This window comes from Ochlerotatus camptorhynchus, unplaced genomic scaffold, assembly GCF_037179485.1.
Source record: "Ochlerotatus camptorhynchus isolate MF236.1 unplaced genomic scaffold, CSIRO-AGI_Acam_v1.1 ptg000222l, whole genome shotgun sequence".
NCBI classification, from domain to species: Eukaryota; Metazoa; Arthropoda; class Insecta; order Diptera; family Culicidae; genus Ochlerotatus; species Ochlerotatus camptorhynchus.
Genome location: NW_027040712.1, coordinates 5,514,665 through 5,529,756, shown reverse-complemented (window position 1 = coordinate 5,529,756; position 15,092 = coordinate 5,514,665). Strand labels below are relative to the sequence as shown.

The 15,092-nt window shown below is 37.7% G+C and overlaps 1 protein-coding gene across 1 annotated transcript in view; it reads right to left on the bottom strand.

Moving 5' to 3' along the window:
• Positions 1-14,531, bottom strand: part of LOC135703800 (uncharacterized) — a gene marked incomplete at its 3' end in the record, with an annotated part of 203,932 nt that extends 189,401 nt beyond the window's left edge. The window contains exon 1 of the mRNA XM_065225123.1: positions 14,157-14,531. Coding sequence (XP_065081195.1) covers positions 14,157-14,170 — 14 coding nt within the window. The remainder of the gene's footprint in view (positions 1-14,156) is intronic.
• Between the last annotated feature and the right edge of the window lie 561 nt (positions 14,532-15,092).

Genomic DNA, 15,092 nt, shown 5'->3' with positions numbered 1-15,092 from the left:
TGCAGGTGGGGAGTGCTACAGGGGTATCGCGACAATAAGGTGTGTTTCGTCGACAAGGATATAAATCCGCCCAACTGCCCGGAATTCCACCCAATCGAAAAGTATTAGGCAATTATCAAGCGGAAGTTAAAGGACATTTGAAAGGCGACTCAGGACGCTGCACAGATTACTCGATGTTGGAAAAAAAAATGGCCGCTGAGGTTGACCAGCGTGTGCGGCAGATTATGGCGGGAATGGAAAAGAAAGTCCGCGGGTTCATCCGAATGCCCGTTGGGCAATTTTGCATTTTTTAAAGTACAATAAAATACCTTCATTTTGACTAAATTACATTTTCTTCCGACAAATAAATCTCGAAAAACACCTGGTTTAATTGTTCGGATTCTAAGTGGACCATACTTTAGAGTGGTGAATTTTAGATCGTCATTTATTGATTTATGGCCACTGAAATGTTTTGATGTTACGGACCATTAGCATTTTGGACCTGATTTGGTGTTTTAGCGCAATTTATGAGCTATTGTGTGGTTTTAGGGCTACTGTAGTGGGTTTTGATGATTTGGAAACACTTCAAATATCGCAATTAAGGACATACAGGCAATTAAAAATTTCAATACCTCAATCAACCCCCAAAACGCGATTTATGCCGTAATTAAGGACATAAACTCGAATAAATATTTCGAACCCCCAAACAGCCCTTAAACGTGATTGAACTCCTAATTAAGGAGATAAACGCGATTGAAGATAACGAACCCCCAAACACCCTTCAAATCACGATTTAGGCCTTAATTAAGGAAATAAACGTAATTAAAGATTTCAAACCCCCAAACACCCCTCAATTCACGATTTAGGCCTCAATTAAAAAGATTAACGCGATTCGAACCTCAAAACACCCCTTAAAATCGCGATTTAGGTCTTAATTAAGGAGATAAACGTGATTAAATATTTCAAACCCCAAAACACCCCTCAAATCGCGATTTAAGTCTTAATTAAGGAGATAAACGTGATTAAACATTTCCAAACCCCCGAACATCTCTCAAATCGTGATTTAGGCCTTAATTAAGAAAATAAACGCCGTTAAAGATTTTAACCCCCAATCACCCCTGAAATCACGATTTAAGCCTTAAATAAGGAAAAAAAACGCAACCAAACACCCCTCAAACTACGATTAAGGCTTAAATTATGAAAATAAATGCGATTTAAGATTTCAAATCCCCAAACACCCCTAAAATCGCGATTCAGGCCTTAATTATGGAAATAAATGCGATTAAAGATTTCAAATCCCCAAATACCCCTCAAATCGTGATTTAGCCTTAATTAAGAAGATAAACGCGGTTAAAGATTTCGAACCCCCAAACACCCCTCAATACGAGATTTAGGCCTTAATTAAGGAAAAAACGCGGTTAAAGAGTTTGAACCCCCAAACGTCCCTCAAATCGATATTTAGGCTTTAATTAGAGAGATAAAGGCGATTAAAGGTTTTTCAGGAGTAATTCTAAATTGCTTATTAAAAACAAGTATGAATTGTGAAGAGATAGAAAATTACTTCCTTAAATAAAGCTGCCTAAATGAGTCATTCTACGACTTTGTCGAACATTGAGCTAGTCTATCTGTTTATCAACAAAGGGACGTCGTAGAACAATCATCCATATGCTGAATAATGATCCAAATTCAAGTATTTTGGCGTCAATTGGTTTAAAGCACTGATCAAAAAAGCGAAAAAGTTACAAATTAGCATAGTGGCGAATACGTCACTCTGCTGTCACACGGTAAATCAGAACATCTTGCATTAAAAAAAACATGTTGGACTTCGTAAAATTTTAGAACTCTTAGCATATCTTAAAACTCTCGAAACTCAAACAAATGAAAAACTCCGAGGATTCCGGAAGCTTCTAGTACTCTAGAAACGATCACTGAAAATAGCAAAAACTCTTGGAACTTCCACAAAGTATCGAAGTTCGTGAAGTTCCGGAATTTCTCTAGGTTCCTGAAAATTCATTAGGAGCTACGAGTTCCGAAGCTCTTCGCAGTTCAGGGAGTTGTCAAAGTATCGAGGGTTGTTTCAGTTCCACGTATCTCAGATCAAGACCACATGAAAAAGACCAGCCAAAGGAGTTAGGCATGTAAGCCTACCCTAATAAAAAAAACCATACCCGTACGATAACCCAAATGATAGAACTATTCCACAAACGGTTTGGATGATACCTTGAACACGTCGTTAAGCAAAATAACCATTCAAATTTTATCAGGGTAAGCTTACAAGCTCCCGAAGATAGAGATTTTGTGAAGATGCTTTAGAAGTTTTGAATTTCTCAGATTACAAAAAGTATCAGAAGCTTGGAGCTCGGAGAATGCTTGCTTTCTTTTCTTGATTTTTTTTTTTCCGTCGATCTTGTTTTCCTTACTGAGTACCAATGCTACCGACGCCAGGGAGGCAGCTCTCACACTTGGACCCTACATATCGACTAAGTGTCCCTAATTTGGGCCCATACATAAATTCAATAATCGACTAAATTTTCAATAGCAACTAAAAATATCCATTAGTAACGCGTTCATTTCAATACAATTGATAAAAAACAGATTTTTAGCGATGGGCCCAATCTTAGATCCATAGGCCAACATTAGAGCCATTTCCCCTATATTGCAAAAGTTCTAAAAATTTGTGAATTTCTGAGAGTTGCTAAAAGTTTCATGCATTTCAGGCAAGAGCAGTTCAACGCCAACTGATGAATCAATCAGGCACGAACTCCTCCGATTTGCCTGAAGCTTTGCACAATTGTTATAATTTCGATCGGAAGTGACGATATTTTTTTATTTATTTATTTATTTATTAATGGCTAAACATCAACAGGCGTTATTGGCCCCAATGATTTTTTTCTTTGATTTGTTTTCCGTAGATCTTTATTTCCGTGCTGAGCTCCAATGCTACGGACGCCAGGGAGGCAGCTCCCGCACCTGGACCCTACCTATCGACCCATCAACTCATGAACCGGGGACCAACGGCTTTACTTCCCATCCGAAGGAAGGCGTGATCAGAGATGTTATGCCTCAGAACATCCCGGCGGCGCCGACTGGGATTGAACCCAGGCCTGCTGGGGTGAGAGGTAATCACGCTTACCACTACACCACCGGCACCGTTTGTAACCTAAACTAAACATGAAAAGTACTAAAACTAAACATCAATAAGATCATAGATAGTCACCTCGTATAAAAGGAACATTACTGAACAAACTAAACTGATTTAGAAAAAAAAACGAACTAAACCTCCGGCGAAGCAGCTGGCAAGACAGGTCAAAGTCAAACAATGCGGAGACCCTATTGAAGAGTCTCTGTAAACCACTGATTGCGCCGAGCATGCTATAATTAGTTCGCTGTATGGGCAGGCGCAGCATTGAATTATTCCGTAAGGCTTTGGGTTGAACATTGATGTCAACTTGCTCAAGGAGAATAGGGCAATCGGTGCGTCCTTGCAAAATATCCACAATCAGCAATGCCCTTGCTGTATCTCTATGGACCGACAGGGGGGGGCTCCATATGGATCAGTTGCAAACGACTTTCGTAGCTTGGCAATCGGAAGGGATCCGTCCACGGCAGTTTACGTAGCGCATATCTCAAGAACCGTCGCTGAACAGACTCAACTCTTTCGACACCGTTGTTGTAGTGAGGAGTCCAGACAACCGAGCAGTATTCTAATATGGAGCGAGACAAGGAGCAGTACAACGATTTAAGGCACTAGATACAGACATACTTCAACACTTCATACTAGACATACTTCAACACAATAGTCTCTTTCTTGCACGATAACCGAGAATTTGGACGGGTTAACTTCATACGACTCAGAATACACCAATCAGCAAAACCATTGACCTGACGTTGAAGGAAGCAACAGTTTTAGTTTATCCTATTTGGCCTGCAACTGGTCTTTTATGAAATTTTCATAGTTGGACTCATTACATACTTAATGGCATACTCGACGTTCGATACTTTTTTGAGGTCTAATCCCAGCAAAGCTAATTAATTGCAACGCTATCGGCTTTTTACAAGTTTAATGCCGAACACAGTTGTTGAAGTAAGACTTACTGGAGCCACAGAGAACAGACGTCCAAGCTCGGTCAGCAACTTGTGTAAAGTTAAGTGGAAACGACGCCGTTATGTGGCGCTAGCATATCCTGATTTCCTCTATAATTTTTGAACTTTCGACCAATTTGGTGCTAGTATCCATACATTTTCTGTTCAAAATTGCCACTTGGCGCTACCAGCACTTGTTGTCTAGTGTAAGTTGTGCAACGCCAGCGCCATCAGGTTGTCAAAGAGGGTTTTTAAGTCGCCGTTAGTGGCGCTTAAGTCGAATAGGAATCTTTACACTAGTTTTTAGAGAAATTTTGTTCGAACCTCAACGTCTGTTCTCTGTGGTGGAGCCCAGTATATTCTCAAATTATTTACTTATTTGTTCTGCAATCTTAAATTCATCAGCGCTGTCACTTATTTCGGTAATAGTAATTACTGGCTCGTCGGTCGTCATGTTGATTTTACTGAATGTTCATCATTTTGCTACCAAACATTTGTACAAATTTACTTAACATACTGTTATTTGGATCACGTATGGAACATCTGTCAAAAAATTCAAAAATGAGCCGTTCTGCAAATACATCTCTATCACTTACGCAGCACCGCCATAATTTTTGTTATTCTGCAGTTAAGATGGTGAGTAAAATTTTTTTGAATTAACAAATTTTATTCTGGGGGACATGTTTCCGTTTTCGATTTATTCTGCAGAAGAAACCGAGTCATGAAGCGAAATGAATAAAGATCCTTCTAGCAGCGACAGTGGTGCAGTGGTAAGCGTGATTGCCTCTAACTCAAAAGTGCCTGAGTTCAATCTCAGTTGGCGCCACTGGGATTTTCTGAGGCATAAAATCTCTGATCACGCCTTTCTTCGGAAAGTAAGTAAAGCCGTTGGTCTCCGGTCCATGAGTTTGTTGGGTCGATAAATAGGGTCCAGGTGTGGGAGCTGCCTCCCTGGCGTCGGTAGCATTGGTACTCAGTACGGAAATAAAGATCGACGTAAAACAAATCAAGGGAAAAAGAAGGCCCAGCCAAATAGAATGAGTGAATGAAACCGTAGTGTGAACTAGTGTCTCAGTAATAATGGCTTTCGAAATAATAAACTGCAGTCCTGAAAACCTCTTTGAAATCCTTTCCATTTCGAATTTTTAGTTATTTTTGATAACAAAAAAATTTACATTTACCGTAGCTATAAAAGTTACTGATCTGCTCTGCTATTGATCCTAAATATTTACATATTTTTACAAATAAGTACAGAGATGTCATTACGAGAAAGCAATCGTATCGGTTATATTTGATAGCTCACAAGAGTGTATTGACGAGTACTCGTCATTTATTGTGATTACCGAAACGATCGCCGAGTGCTTAGCTGTTCTAATCTCTAAATCAAAATACCAAGCTCGGTAAAACAACAGTGAGTGTGTAAGATTGGCAACATATGTTTTAAACTGTTCAAAATCCATTTTGACGTAGGACTACGTCTTAAATTTCTATACTGGGGGTACACTTTGTGAAAACCGAATATAGAACATGTAACAAAATTATGAAAGATTTTGAACATTAGGGTGTTCCAAAATTGCACTATGTCTGGAAATCTGGGGGCTCAACCTTTAAATGATAGCTAAGGGTATTACAAACAAACTTTTGTATGGCGGCAACTCTGGGAAATGTTGTTTAGAGGTTGCCCCGACGAGATTTTTGAAAAAAGTTCATTTTTCATAGCTATTATCCAATAAATATTTTTAGTTCTTTAAATTTCAGTTTTATATTTTTCGCAGATTCCCAAGGGTCAAAACTATAAGAGAAAAAATTGCTACGGCATGTTCTGTGTCCAATTTGTTAGTTACAATTTTTCAAATTCTCTAAAATGATGTTTTTTGTTGTACAGCACTGCATTCAATCATCAAAAGTGGGTATCAAACATAGCGCTATTATCAATCAAATGCAACATAAATATGAGAAATTTTATAAGCAAGAACTTTGCCCAAGACACTGTGGAAAGAAAAGTTTAGAAATTCAATACTTTTTTTTTTACCTTTGGTTTGTTTTTTCCGTCGATCTTGTTTTCCGTGCTGAGGACCAATGCTACCGATGTGCCAGGAAGGCAGCTCCCACTCCTGGACCCTACCTATCGACCCATCAACTCATGAACCGGGGACCAACGGCTTTACTTCCCATCCGAAGGAAGGCGTGATCAGAGATGTTATGCCTCAGAACATCCCGGCGGCGCCGACTGGTATTGAACCCAGGCCTGCTGGGGTGAGAGGTAATCACGCTTACCACTACACCACCGGCGCCGTTAAATTCAATACTTGCAGTATGTCCACCAGCAAATCAAATTATCATTGAAATCGATAAATACAAATCACCTACTTTGTTGCAAATCACTTGATAACATTTGTTTCGAAGTTTCTAGAATTCAATAGGAGGATATATGAGCGGAAAGGGATCACACAATTTATTAGTTTCCATTTGATTGCCGTAGCAAGCAGAACCAAAAACCAAGCTCAAGTTGGATCTCATCACCGGTATTGCGAGGAAGCATTTGCCCAGAAACCGTTTGCCGTCGGAATTGGCCGTCATCAGGTACTTTCGATTCAAGCATGACACCCAACAACTTTTAATCGGAAAAAGCATTCAAGTTGTGGCTACCGAAGCTGCTTGCATATCAAAAGTACACTGCTTGAGAAGCTTTTCGGAAACTCAATCGGAACTTTGTTTGTCACCTGCTGGCTCCAGAATTCTTCACGGACAGTATCGTTTCGTAGCTCTTCATCGATGTGGTTCATGCTTATATTGAAGAAGTAACTCAACCGCATCGTACACATCTTCAAAGCTGGCAATAGCTCTGATTTTTCTTCTTGAAGGCCTTACTTTGGCGTTGCCATGTCACAACGAGCTTGGCAATCCTCCAAACAACGTTCCGCTTGAGCTGGTGCGAAAGTTCGGCTTGATTCCAAATTTCCACAGCTTCGGTAGCCACAACTTGAATGCTTTGTCCGATTGAAAGTTGTTGGGTTTCATGCTTGAATCGAAAGTACCTGATGATGTCCAACTCCGACGTCAAACGGTTTCTGGACAAATGCTTCCTCGTAATACCGGTGATGAGATCCGACTTGAGCTTGGTTATTGGTGACATGATTTTCTTTTTTGGTTCTGCTTGCTACGGCAATCAAATGGAAACTAATAAATTGTGTGATCTCTCTCCGCTAATATATCCTCCTATTGAATTCTAGAAACTTCGAAACAAATGTTTTCAAGTGATTTGCAACAAAGTAGGTGATTTGTATTTATCGATTTCAATGATAGTTTGATTTGCTGGTGGACATACTGCAAGTATTGGAATTCTGAACTTTTCTTTCCACAGTAAATCACGAATAACTTTTTAACGGTTAAAAATGAGGTTAAAGTGTCTTGGACAAAGTTCTTGCTTATAAAATTTCTCATATTTCTGTTGCATTTGATTGATAATAGCGCTATGTTTGATACCCACTTTTGATGATTGAATGCAGTGATGTACAACAAAAAACATCATTTTAGAGAATTTGAAAAATTGTAACTAACAAATTGGACACAGAACATGCCGTAGCAATTTTTTTTCTTATAGTTTTGACCCTTGGAAATCTGCGAAAAATATTAAAGGGTGAGATTTCACTGAAATTTAAAGAACTAAAAATATTTATTGGATAATAGCAATGAAAAATTAACTTTTTTCAAAAATCTCGTCGGGGCGACCTCTAAACAACATTTCCCAGAGTTGCCGCCATACAAAAGTTTGTTTGTAACACCCTTAGCTATCATTTAAAGGTTGAGCCCCCAGATTTCCAGACATAGTGCAATTTTGGGACACCCTATTGAACATTAATAACTCAGCTGCTCCTGAACCAATTTCAATAACTTTAGCACCAATCGATCAGAAATATTTCTACGCATCAATAGCAATGCTTTCGACTGACGATTTTCAACAGAAACTTTTTAAAAAGTGGTAATGTAAACCACACAAACACAAGAAATAAAGATCATTTTAAGTCAAAAAAAAAAAAAAAAAAAGTAAGTGCCTCAACTCATTTTCGCTTCGGACGGCGTGGTGAGCAGGCAGCAGGAGCAGCAATATCAGCAGTAGGAAGAGGGTGGCAGGCTAGGAGGTCCACGCTTCTGCCTAACAAGCAACAATGACTGGTCGTGGCAAAGGAGGAAAAGGTCTTGGTAAAGGAGGCGCCAAGCGTCATCGCAAGGTTCTTCGTGATAACCGCCATCCGTCGTCTGGCTCGCCATGGCGGTGTCAAACGTATTTCCGGTCTGATCTACGAGGTGTCCTGAAGGTGTTCCTAGAAAATGTGTTCCGTGATGCTGTCACCTACTCTGAACACGCCAAGCGTAAGCGGCCATGGATGTCGTATACGCTTTGAAGCGACAGACGCACTATGTACAGTTTCGGAGGTTAAATCATCACCAACTTTGGCAACAACAACTTTTCAGGGCCAACAAGCTTATTACAGTTAATAGTTGGAATAGAATTTATCTGTGCCTGTTTGTCCATATTCAGAACCACACGTCCCCAACGACCACACAAAATGCTCTCCAGAGTTGTAATCTTCTAACCAAACTTGGAAGCAGGAGTGCAAGTGATTTTGATCGATTCTCTTCGATTCTTCACCTACAAATCAAAAACGGAAAGGGTTAAGATAATAGATGATCGATCAATTAAAATAACTTAATACTCTTCACATTTGTTCCGTGCACTAGCGGTTCTACGTCAAACTTCCGTTCGTGCCCCTAGACACAGACCCTTCTATTTTTTTTTTTGCTGAGAAAACATTCAAAAACAAAGTCTTAAGAATCGTTTTCTGTGTAAAAGTGATAAACATTTGGTGTCAAAAATAAGCGCTTTAATAATGAACCGCAAGTTGATGTTTTATGATTGTTGTTAATTAAAAAAAACTTGAAAGTTTATTATGAAAAAATATCCAAATATTATTTAAAAGGAACATTTATTGTTATTTAAGATTTTAACACATTTTAGATTTTTTTTTTACTAAAAATTAAAAGTATTTACAACCGTGTACAATTTTTTTTGAAAGACTTTAGTTTTTCGAACAGCATTGCTTCAGACGTCATTCCGATTAGAAATGATGTTTTCAAGTTATAACTTGTTTTTTTGTAATATTCAAAATAGATGAATTTTGGAAGAAAAAAAAATCTGGCTGATTGTCCATAACAATCAATTATGCAAATTTAATACCAATAGGAAGACGATAAGCAGTTTTTTTTTGCTATTTGGCATGGAACTACTCAGTACCAGAGATGATTTTCAAAGTTTTTGCTCTTGTTTCAGATCTCGGATAAAGCTAAAAAGATCATAATCCATGATGAGATATATTTTTTGCACGACCCTGAACGATATTTTTGAGTCTCAGACGCAGATAAATTTTTTAGATTGCATTATTGTTTGAAAAGTATGACAAATTTACAGGCTTCGAACATTTGTTAAGAATCTAGGATTAAGATAATTTTACAACATTTCATAATTTGACAAATTTGCGAGATTGTGTACTTAGGAACGTTTTAAAATATCGTACTTTGAAAATTTGTATAGTTTCGGGGACATAGAAATGATTATTCATAGCAGATTTCTGATTCATTAAAAGTTTTCCCAAGTCATATAGTGGCAATGATTGTTTGATTATACTTATGTATGTTTTAACAACCGCTGCTCGTTTTTTTTATTGGAACAATGCTGATACTAAATAACATATGACGTATGATCTAGTGAAATTTAACCTCATGATCCATTTTTAAAAGAAGTATTTTCCAACTATCATTAAAACGTTGTTCATCTATTTCGTAAAACCACTGCAACTCGTTTATTGGTTATTCAGTTCCATACAATCTTTAGCTAGACCCAGTGCTGGAAAATATCATTGTCAATGTAAAATTCCACGCGATATTTACAAAGGAGGCTCTGTCACTATCATAAGACGAAAATCAATGACAGAGATTTTCTCAGGGTGTCGACTACCTGGAAAACCCTGGAAAGTCAGGGATTGTCAGGGAATTCTATTTATGATCTGGAAAGTCAGGGAATGTCAGGGAATTCTAGTGTAGATCAGGGAAAAAAATAATGTTGATCACATTGCAAAAATCATGTGTGGGACACATGAAAACAATATTTGAAATTTTATCAGTGCATGACGTCAAAGTTTTTGGGAAGATCCCGGGCATCAGAATTACTCACTGCGTTTTTGGACGGCCTTGCCAGTATCTCTTCGAACAAGCAACCTGCAAGTGTTCATGGGTGGCGAGAAGCTGATCGATCTGGGAACCTGTGGGCTGTATATTTTGCATAATGCATTCAATGATAGTGTTCGCAGTATCAGTTGGGATGTTGTCAAATATTTGCGGGTATCTACAATATCTTCAAAGATGTACCAGGAAGACGAGCGTTTATCACAATGTATTCTGGATCTACCATATTCCCGCTAAAGTTTTGCGGTCACCGATGGTTGGAAAATAGTGCTGCTGTTCAGAGGGCAATCAAAATTACTCCGCAAATACGAAAATTTATTCAAGGCATCCAGAAAGACAAAATCGAACCAACGTCAGCTTCCTACCAAGATGTTAAAAACGGTTTGAATGACTCGCTGCTGATTGCTAATAGTACGTTCAGACTACAGATTTATAGCATGTTATAGCACTATCTTGATGGTGGTTTCTGTGTTGCAATTATTTGACAACCGTTATAACATGTTATATCTCTGAAGTCTGAAGGTAGTATTAAGCTAGCTTTCTTAAAATCAGTTGCTGTCCAAGTTGAGCCATTTCTATGCAAATCTCAGACGGACAACCCTATGGTGCCTTTTTTGGATTGTATGACATTCCCCTGAAAGCCATTCCCCAGAATGCCATTTCCCACAATGCTATTCCCCAGAATACCATTCCCCAGAATGCACCATTTTCCAGAGAAAAAAAATCTCCAGAATGAACCATTACCCAGAAAAAAATCCCCTGAATGTACCATTCCCCAGAAAAGCATTCCCCAGAATGTACCATTCCCCAGAAAAGATGATGAAATTAGTAATTTTCACTTTTCTTTTTTTTTACTATTGATAATACACTATGTTTACTTTTATGGAACAATGTATTTATCAATTCCAAACCATTTTTTAGCTCTTTATAAAATTACAACCTTCAAGTTTTCGAGCACTTCGTTCATCATTTAATAAGTCAAAGGGTCTATTATGCAATCCAATTCAACTAGTCGGAAACTTTTAAACCTTATCGAAGAATTGTTCGACCTGAGTTGAAGAATTTTTCGCGATGGATTAAAAAATCGGTGCAACTACCGGTTGAACTACCGATTACAAATTTATAAAATTATTCCACTCGTTACTATCATTACGGTCATTACCCCGAATCCCTTGCGAAAAGCTAATGTGCCGTATGAATAAAAAGAGTTTACTTTACTTTCCCGTGCTTTTCTTACGGGGAAAGTAAAGTAAACGCTTTTATTCATACGACCTATTGATTATATATTTTCTTTATATATTAAAAGAAGGGAATATTCCCTTCTTTATCATACATCCAAAGAATTAATTATTTTCTCTTTTATATATTCAAAGAAGGGAATATTCCTTTTTTATCGTTTATCCAAAGAATTAATTATTTCCTTTTCTTATATTTTCAAAGAAGGGATAATTCCCTTCTTTATCATATATTTAGCGAATTAATGATGTTCTCTTCTATTTATTCAAAGAAGGGAATATTCCCTTCTTTATCGTATATACAAATAATTAAATCTTTCTTTTTGTTATAATTTCAAAGAAGGTAATATTCCCTTCTTTTTCATATTATTTACATATTTAAGGTATGGAGTATTCCATTCTTTATCGTATATCCAAAGAATTAATGATTTCCTTTTCTTAATATTTTCAAAGAACAGAATATTCCCGTCTTTATTATATATTTAACGAATTCATGATGTTCTCTTTTATATTTTCAAAGAAGGAAATATTCCCTTCTTTATCATATATTTAACGAATTAATGATGTTCTCTTTCATATATTAAAAGAAGGGAATATTCCCATCTTTATCGTTTATCCAAAAAAATAATGATTTCCTTTTCTTATATTTTCAAAGAAAGGAAAACGCCTTGATCCATTAAGAAATTTTTCCATTCTTTTTATATACGCGAAAGAAGATTCCAGGAGTGACTATAATAAACAAAAATAGTCAATCTAATACATGGCATACTTTTCTGGGGAATGGTTTTCTGGGGAATGGTTTTATTGGAAATAGTCCGTTCTGGGGAATGGCTTTCTGGGGAATGGTACATTTTGGGGAATAGCATTCTGGGGAATGGCTTTCGGGGGAATGTCATACAATCCCTTTTTTGTACAACGCGATGTCTCAAATGGTTAGAAGCATCATGGAAGGGTTCATTCATATTGATCATCTGAACAATATTGCCCAGGTAAATGCACATTTGATGAATATGATCGCAAAAAGGAACGACTGGACGTTTTTTGGCACAGGTTATTGGTCGGAGTATTCAGAACTATTGTTGGTTGTGAAAATGATTTGCTGCTTATCGCTTGGCAACGCCAATGCAGAGAGAGGTTTTTCGGTAAATGCAGAATATCTTGTTGAAAACATGAGGGAAGAGTCAAGGCCCAAGCGCTATGACAGCGGCAGTGGTAGCGGAAAAGCCCGATCTGAGGAAGCCTATATGTCGGATTGAAATCTAGTTAGAATCAAATCGACTGCGGTTAGGCATCTTGATGTCATTTGTGACAATAGTCAAACTTGCCGTTTCCGTTCAGGCGGGTTGGAAAACTTACAAATTTTGAATGAACTTATTCAGCGAGTTCGAAAAATCGCATTCGCTTTCCATGTAGCCAAGGATCGTCGTATGACAGAAGCTCTCGATTCCGAGAGCTCAAGATGTTCAAAAAGAAGCCGAGAGTTTGCAGGAGAAAATTGTTCTGCTCAAATGATAAACATTTTTAAAAGTAATCCGAAAATAAACATATTCAACTTGCAATTTCTCGTTGTATTGTGAACTCACTGAGAGAATAAAATGTTAATGATAATTAAGCTTAAATTATTTTGCCATGTCTGCGGTTGTCATATGGAGTTCCAGAAAGTACGAAACTGACTAATGCATGAGCAGTGCATCCTCTGGTTCGGTTGCCAAAGCAAGAATAATCACTGCTCTGTTATTTTACAATAATTTATATGTTAAGAGAAAAGATCGTCTACGGGTTGATTTTTATTTGGCTGTGAAATTATGAACACAAATTCCTATTATTACTTAGTAATGAATAGTGAGCCTAGTTGTGAGCAGTAGTTATTCATTATTGTATTATAATATATATTTATAGCCCTAGGCCTATTCACATCCTTCGTAGGTAGTCGGCCATATGTTCTGTAAAAATTGTATTAGTATCAAGTTCTGTTGTACGTGCCATGAGTATGCTATTCTTGATATTTTCGAAAGCTTACGCTGCTGCTCATTTTAAACTACCCTTAATTTGCACTACGGTATAATAAAGCACATCACGTTGTAGCTTCTTAGGTTAAAATAACGAAGATTGGATTGGATTGGATTGGAATTTTTTTCTGAAAATCGACTGGAAAGTCAGGGAAAGTCAGGGAATTTTTTTTTCGATTTGAGTCGACACCCTGTTTTCTCTAAATTCTCATCGATTTTTTTTGTCTTGACAGAACGAGACAGTGTTGTTAAAAATGTAATAATGAGCTCATTTATTAATATATATCTTACTTGTGCTGCAGATTTATTTTAAACATTTCCACTTTCACGATTAAATCCTATTGCTTGTGGCAATGCATCTAAATTTACTAGTAATTTGCTTATCAAAAAATATGAGAATCAATCTCATGAGAGCTTCGTCATTGAAAAATGAAGGAATGCTCATGACATATAGTTTCGTCTCATGATAGTGATAGAACCTGTTTTGTCATTCTCACATGACGGACATGATATTTACCAGCACTGCCTAGACCATTCTCAATTAATTTGAAATTATAAAACCCTGGGCCCACCCAGTACAACAACAAAATACATTAAAACTCATTACCTTGATAATTTCATTTTTTTAACACATTTAATTTCAACTCCTGGCTCTTCACGTGCACACCCACTCGAGATGACGATAATCCTTCAACAACACAGACAGCTCCAGTTTGTTATCCTTGTCAAAGCACCACGTCTGCTCGTTGAGATTCGGGAAAATCCAATCGCGAGCTTTTTCACAAAATACCCCACTTGATGCACAAATATTTCACTGAACAGATTTCCCGCATGCACTCCACATGAATTTCACCTTCCAATCCGATACACAGCCACACGCAATTTCCTACTCCAAAGCACCGCGTACGACCGGTTCCACCCGATTGCGAGTTTTAATATTTTTTTATTGTTTCCAACCGGGGTATACTTTTTGCCACCGCAACAATTATCACATTTTCACCTTCACACCTTTATATGCAGACCCAAACCACCCACGGGGTCACACTTGCGCCACACGTCACCGTTGGTCAGCTTCCGGTCCGCACTTGGGACGGAAAATTAATGACTTTTTTCACACTTTTTCGCACCGCAAACGATCGTCGTCGGGACTACCCTTTTTCACGCTCACTGGTTGTCACATTTGAATATATATAGGGGAAATGAAGGTAATGTCGGTCTACATGTCCCTAATATGGGCCCATCGCTAAAAGTCTGCTATTTATCAATTTTATCTAGATGAACGCGTTATTGGGATGTTACTAATGGATATTTTTGGTTGCTATTGAAAATTTAGTTGATTGCTGAATTTATGTATGGGCCCAAATTAGGGACACTTAGGCCGACATTACCTGCATTTCCCCTATATATTTTTTTATTTTCACTCCACACGCTAAGCACCGTTAACGAGTGGAAATAAAAGTTTCCTTTGATTTTCTTTTTGAGCGTGCTGTTCGCTAAAATGGGAGATTAGTAGAAAAAATGAGGATGCTACATTTTTCGTAGT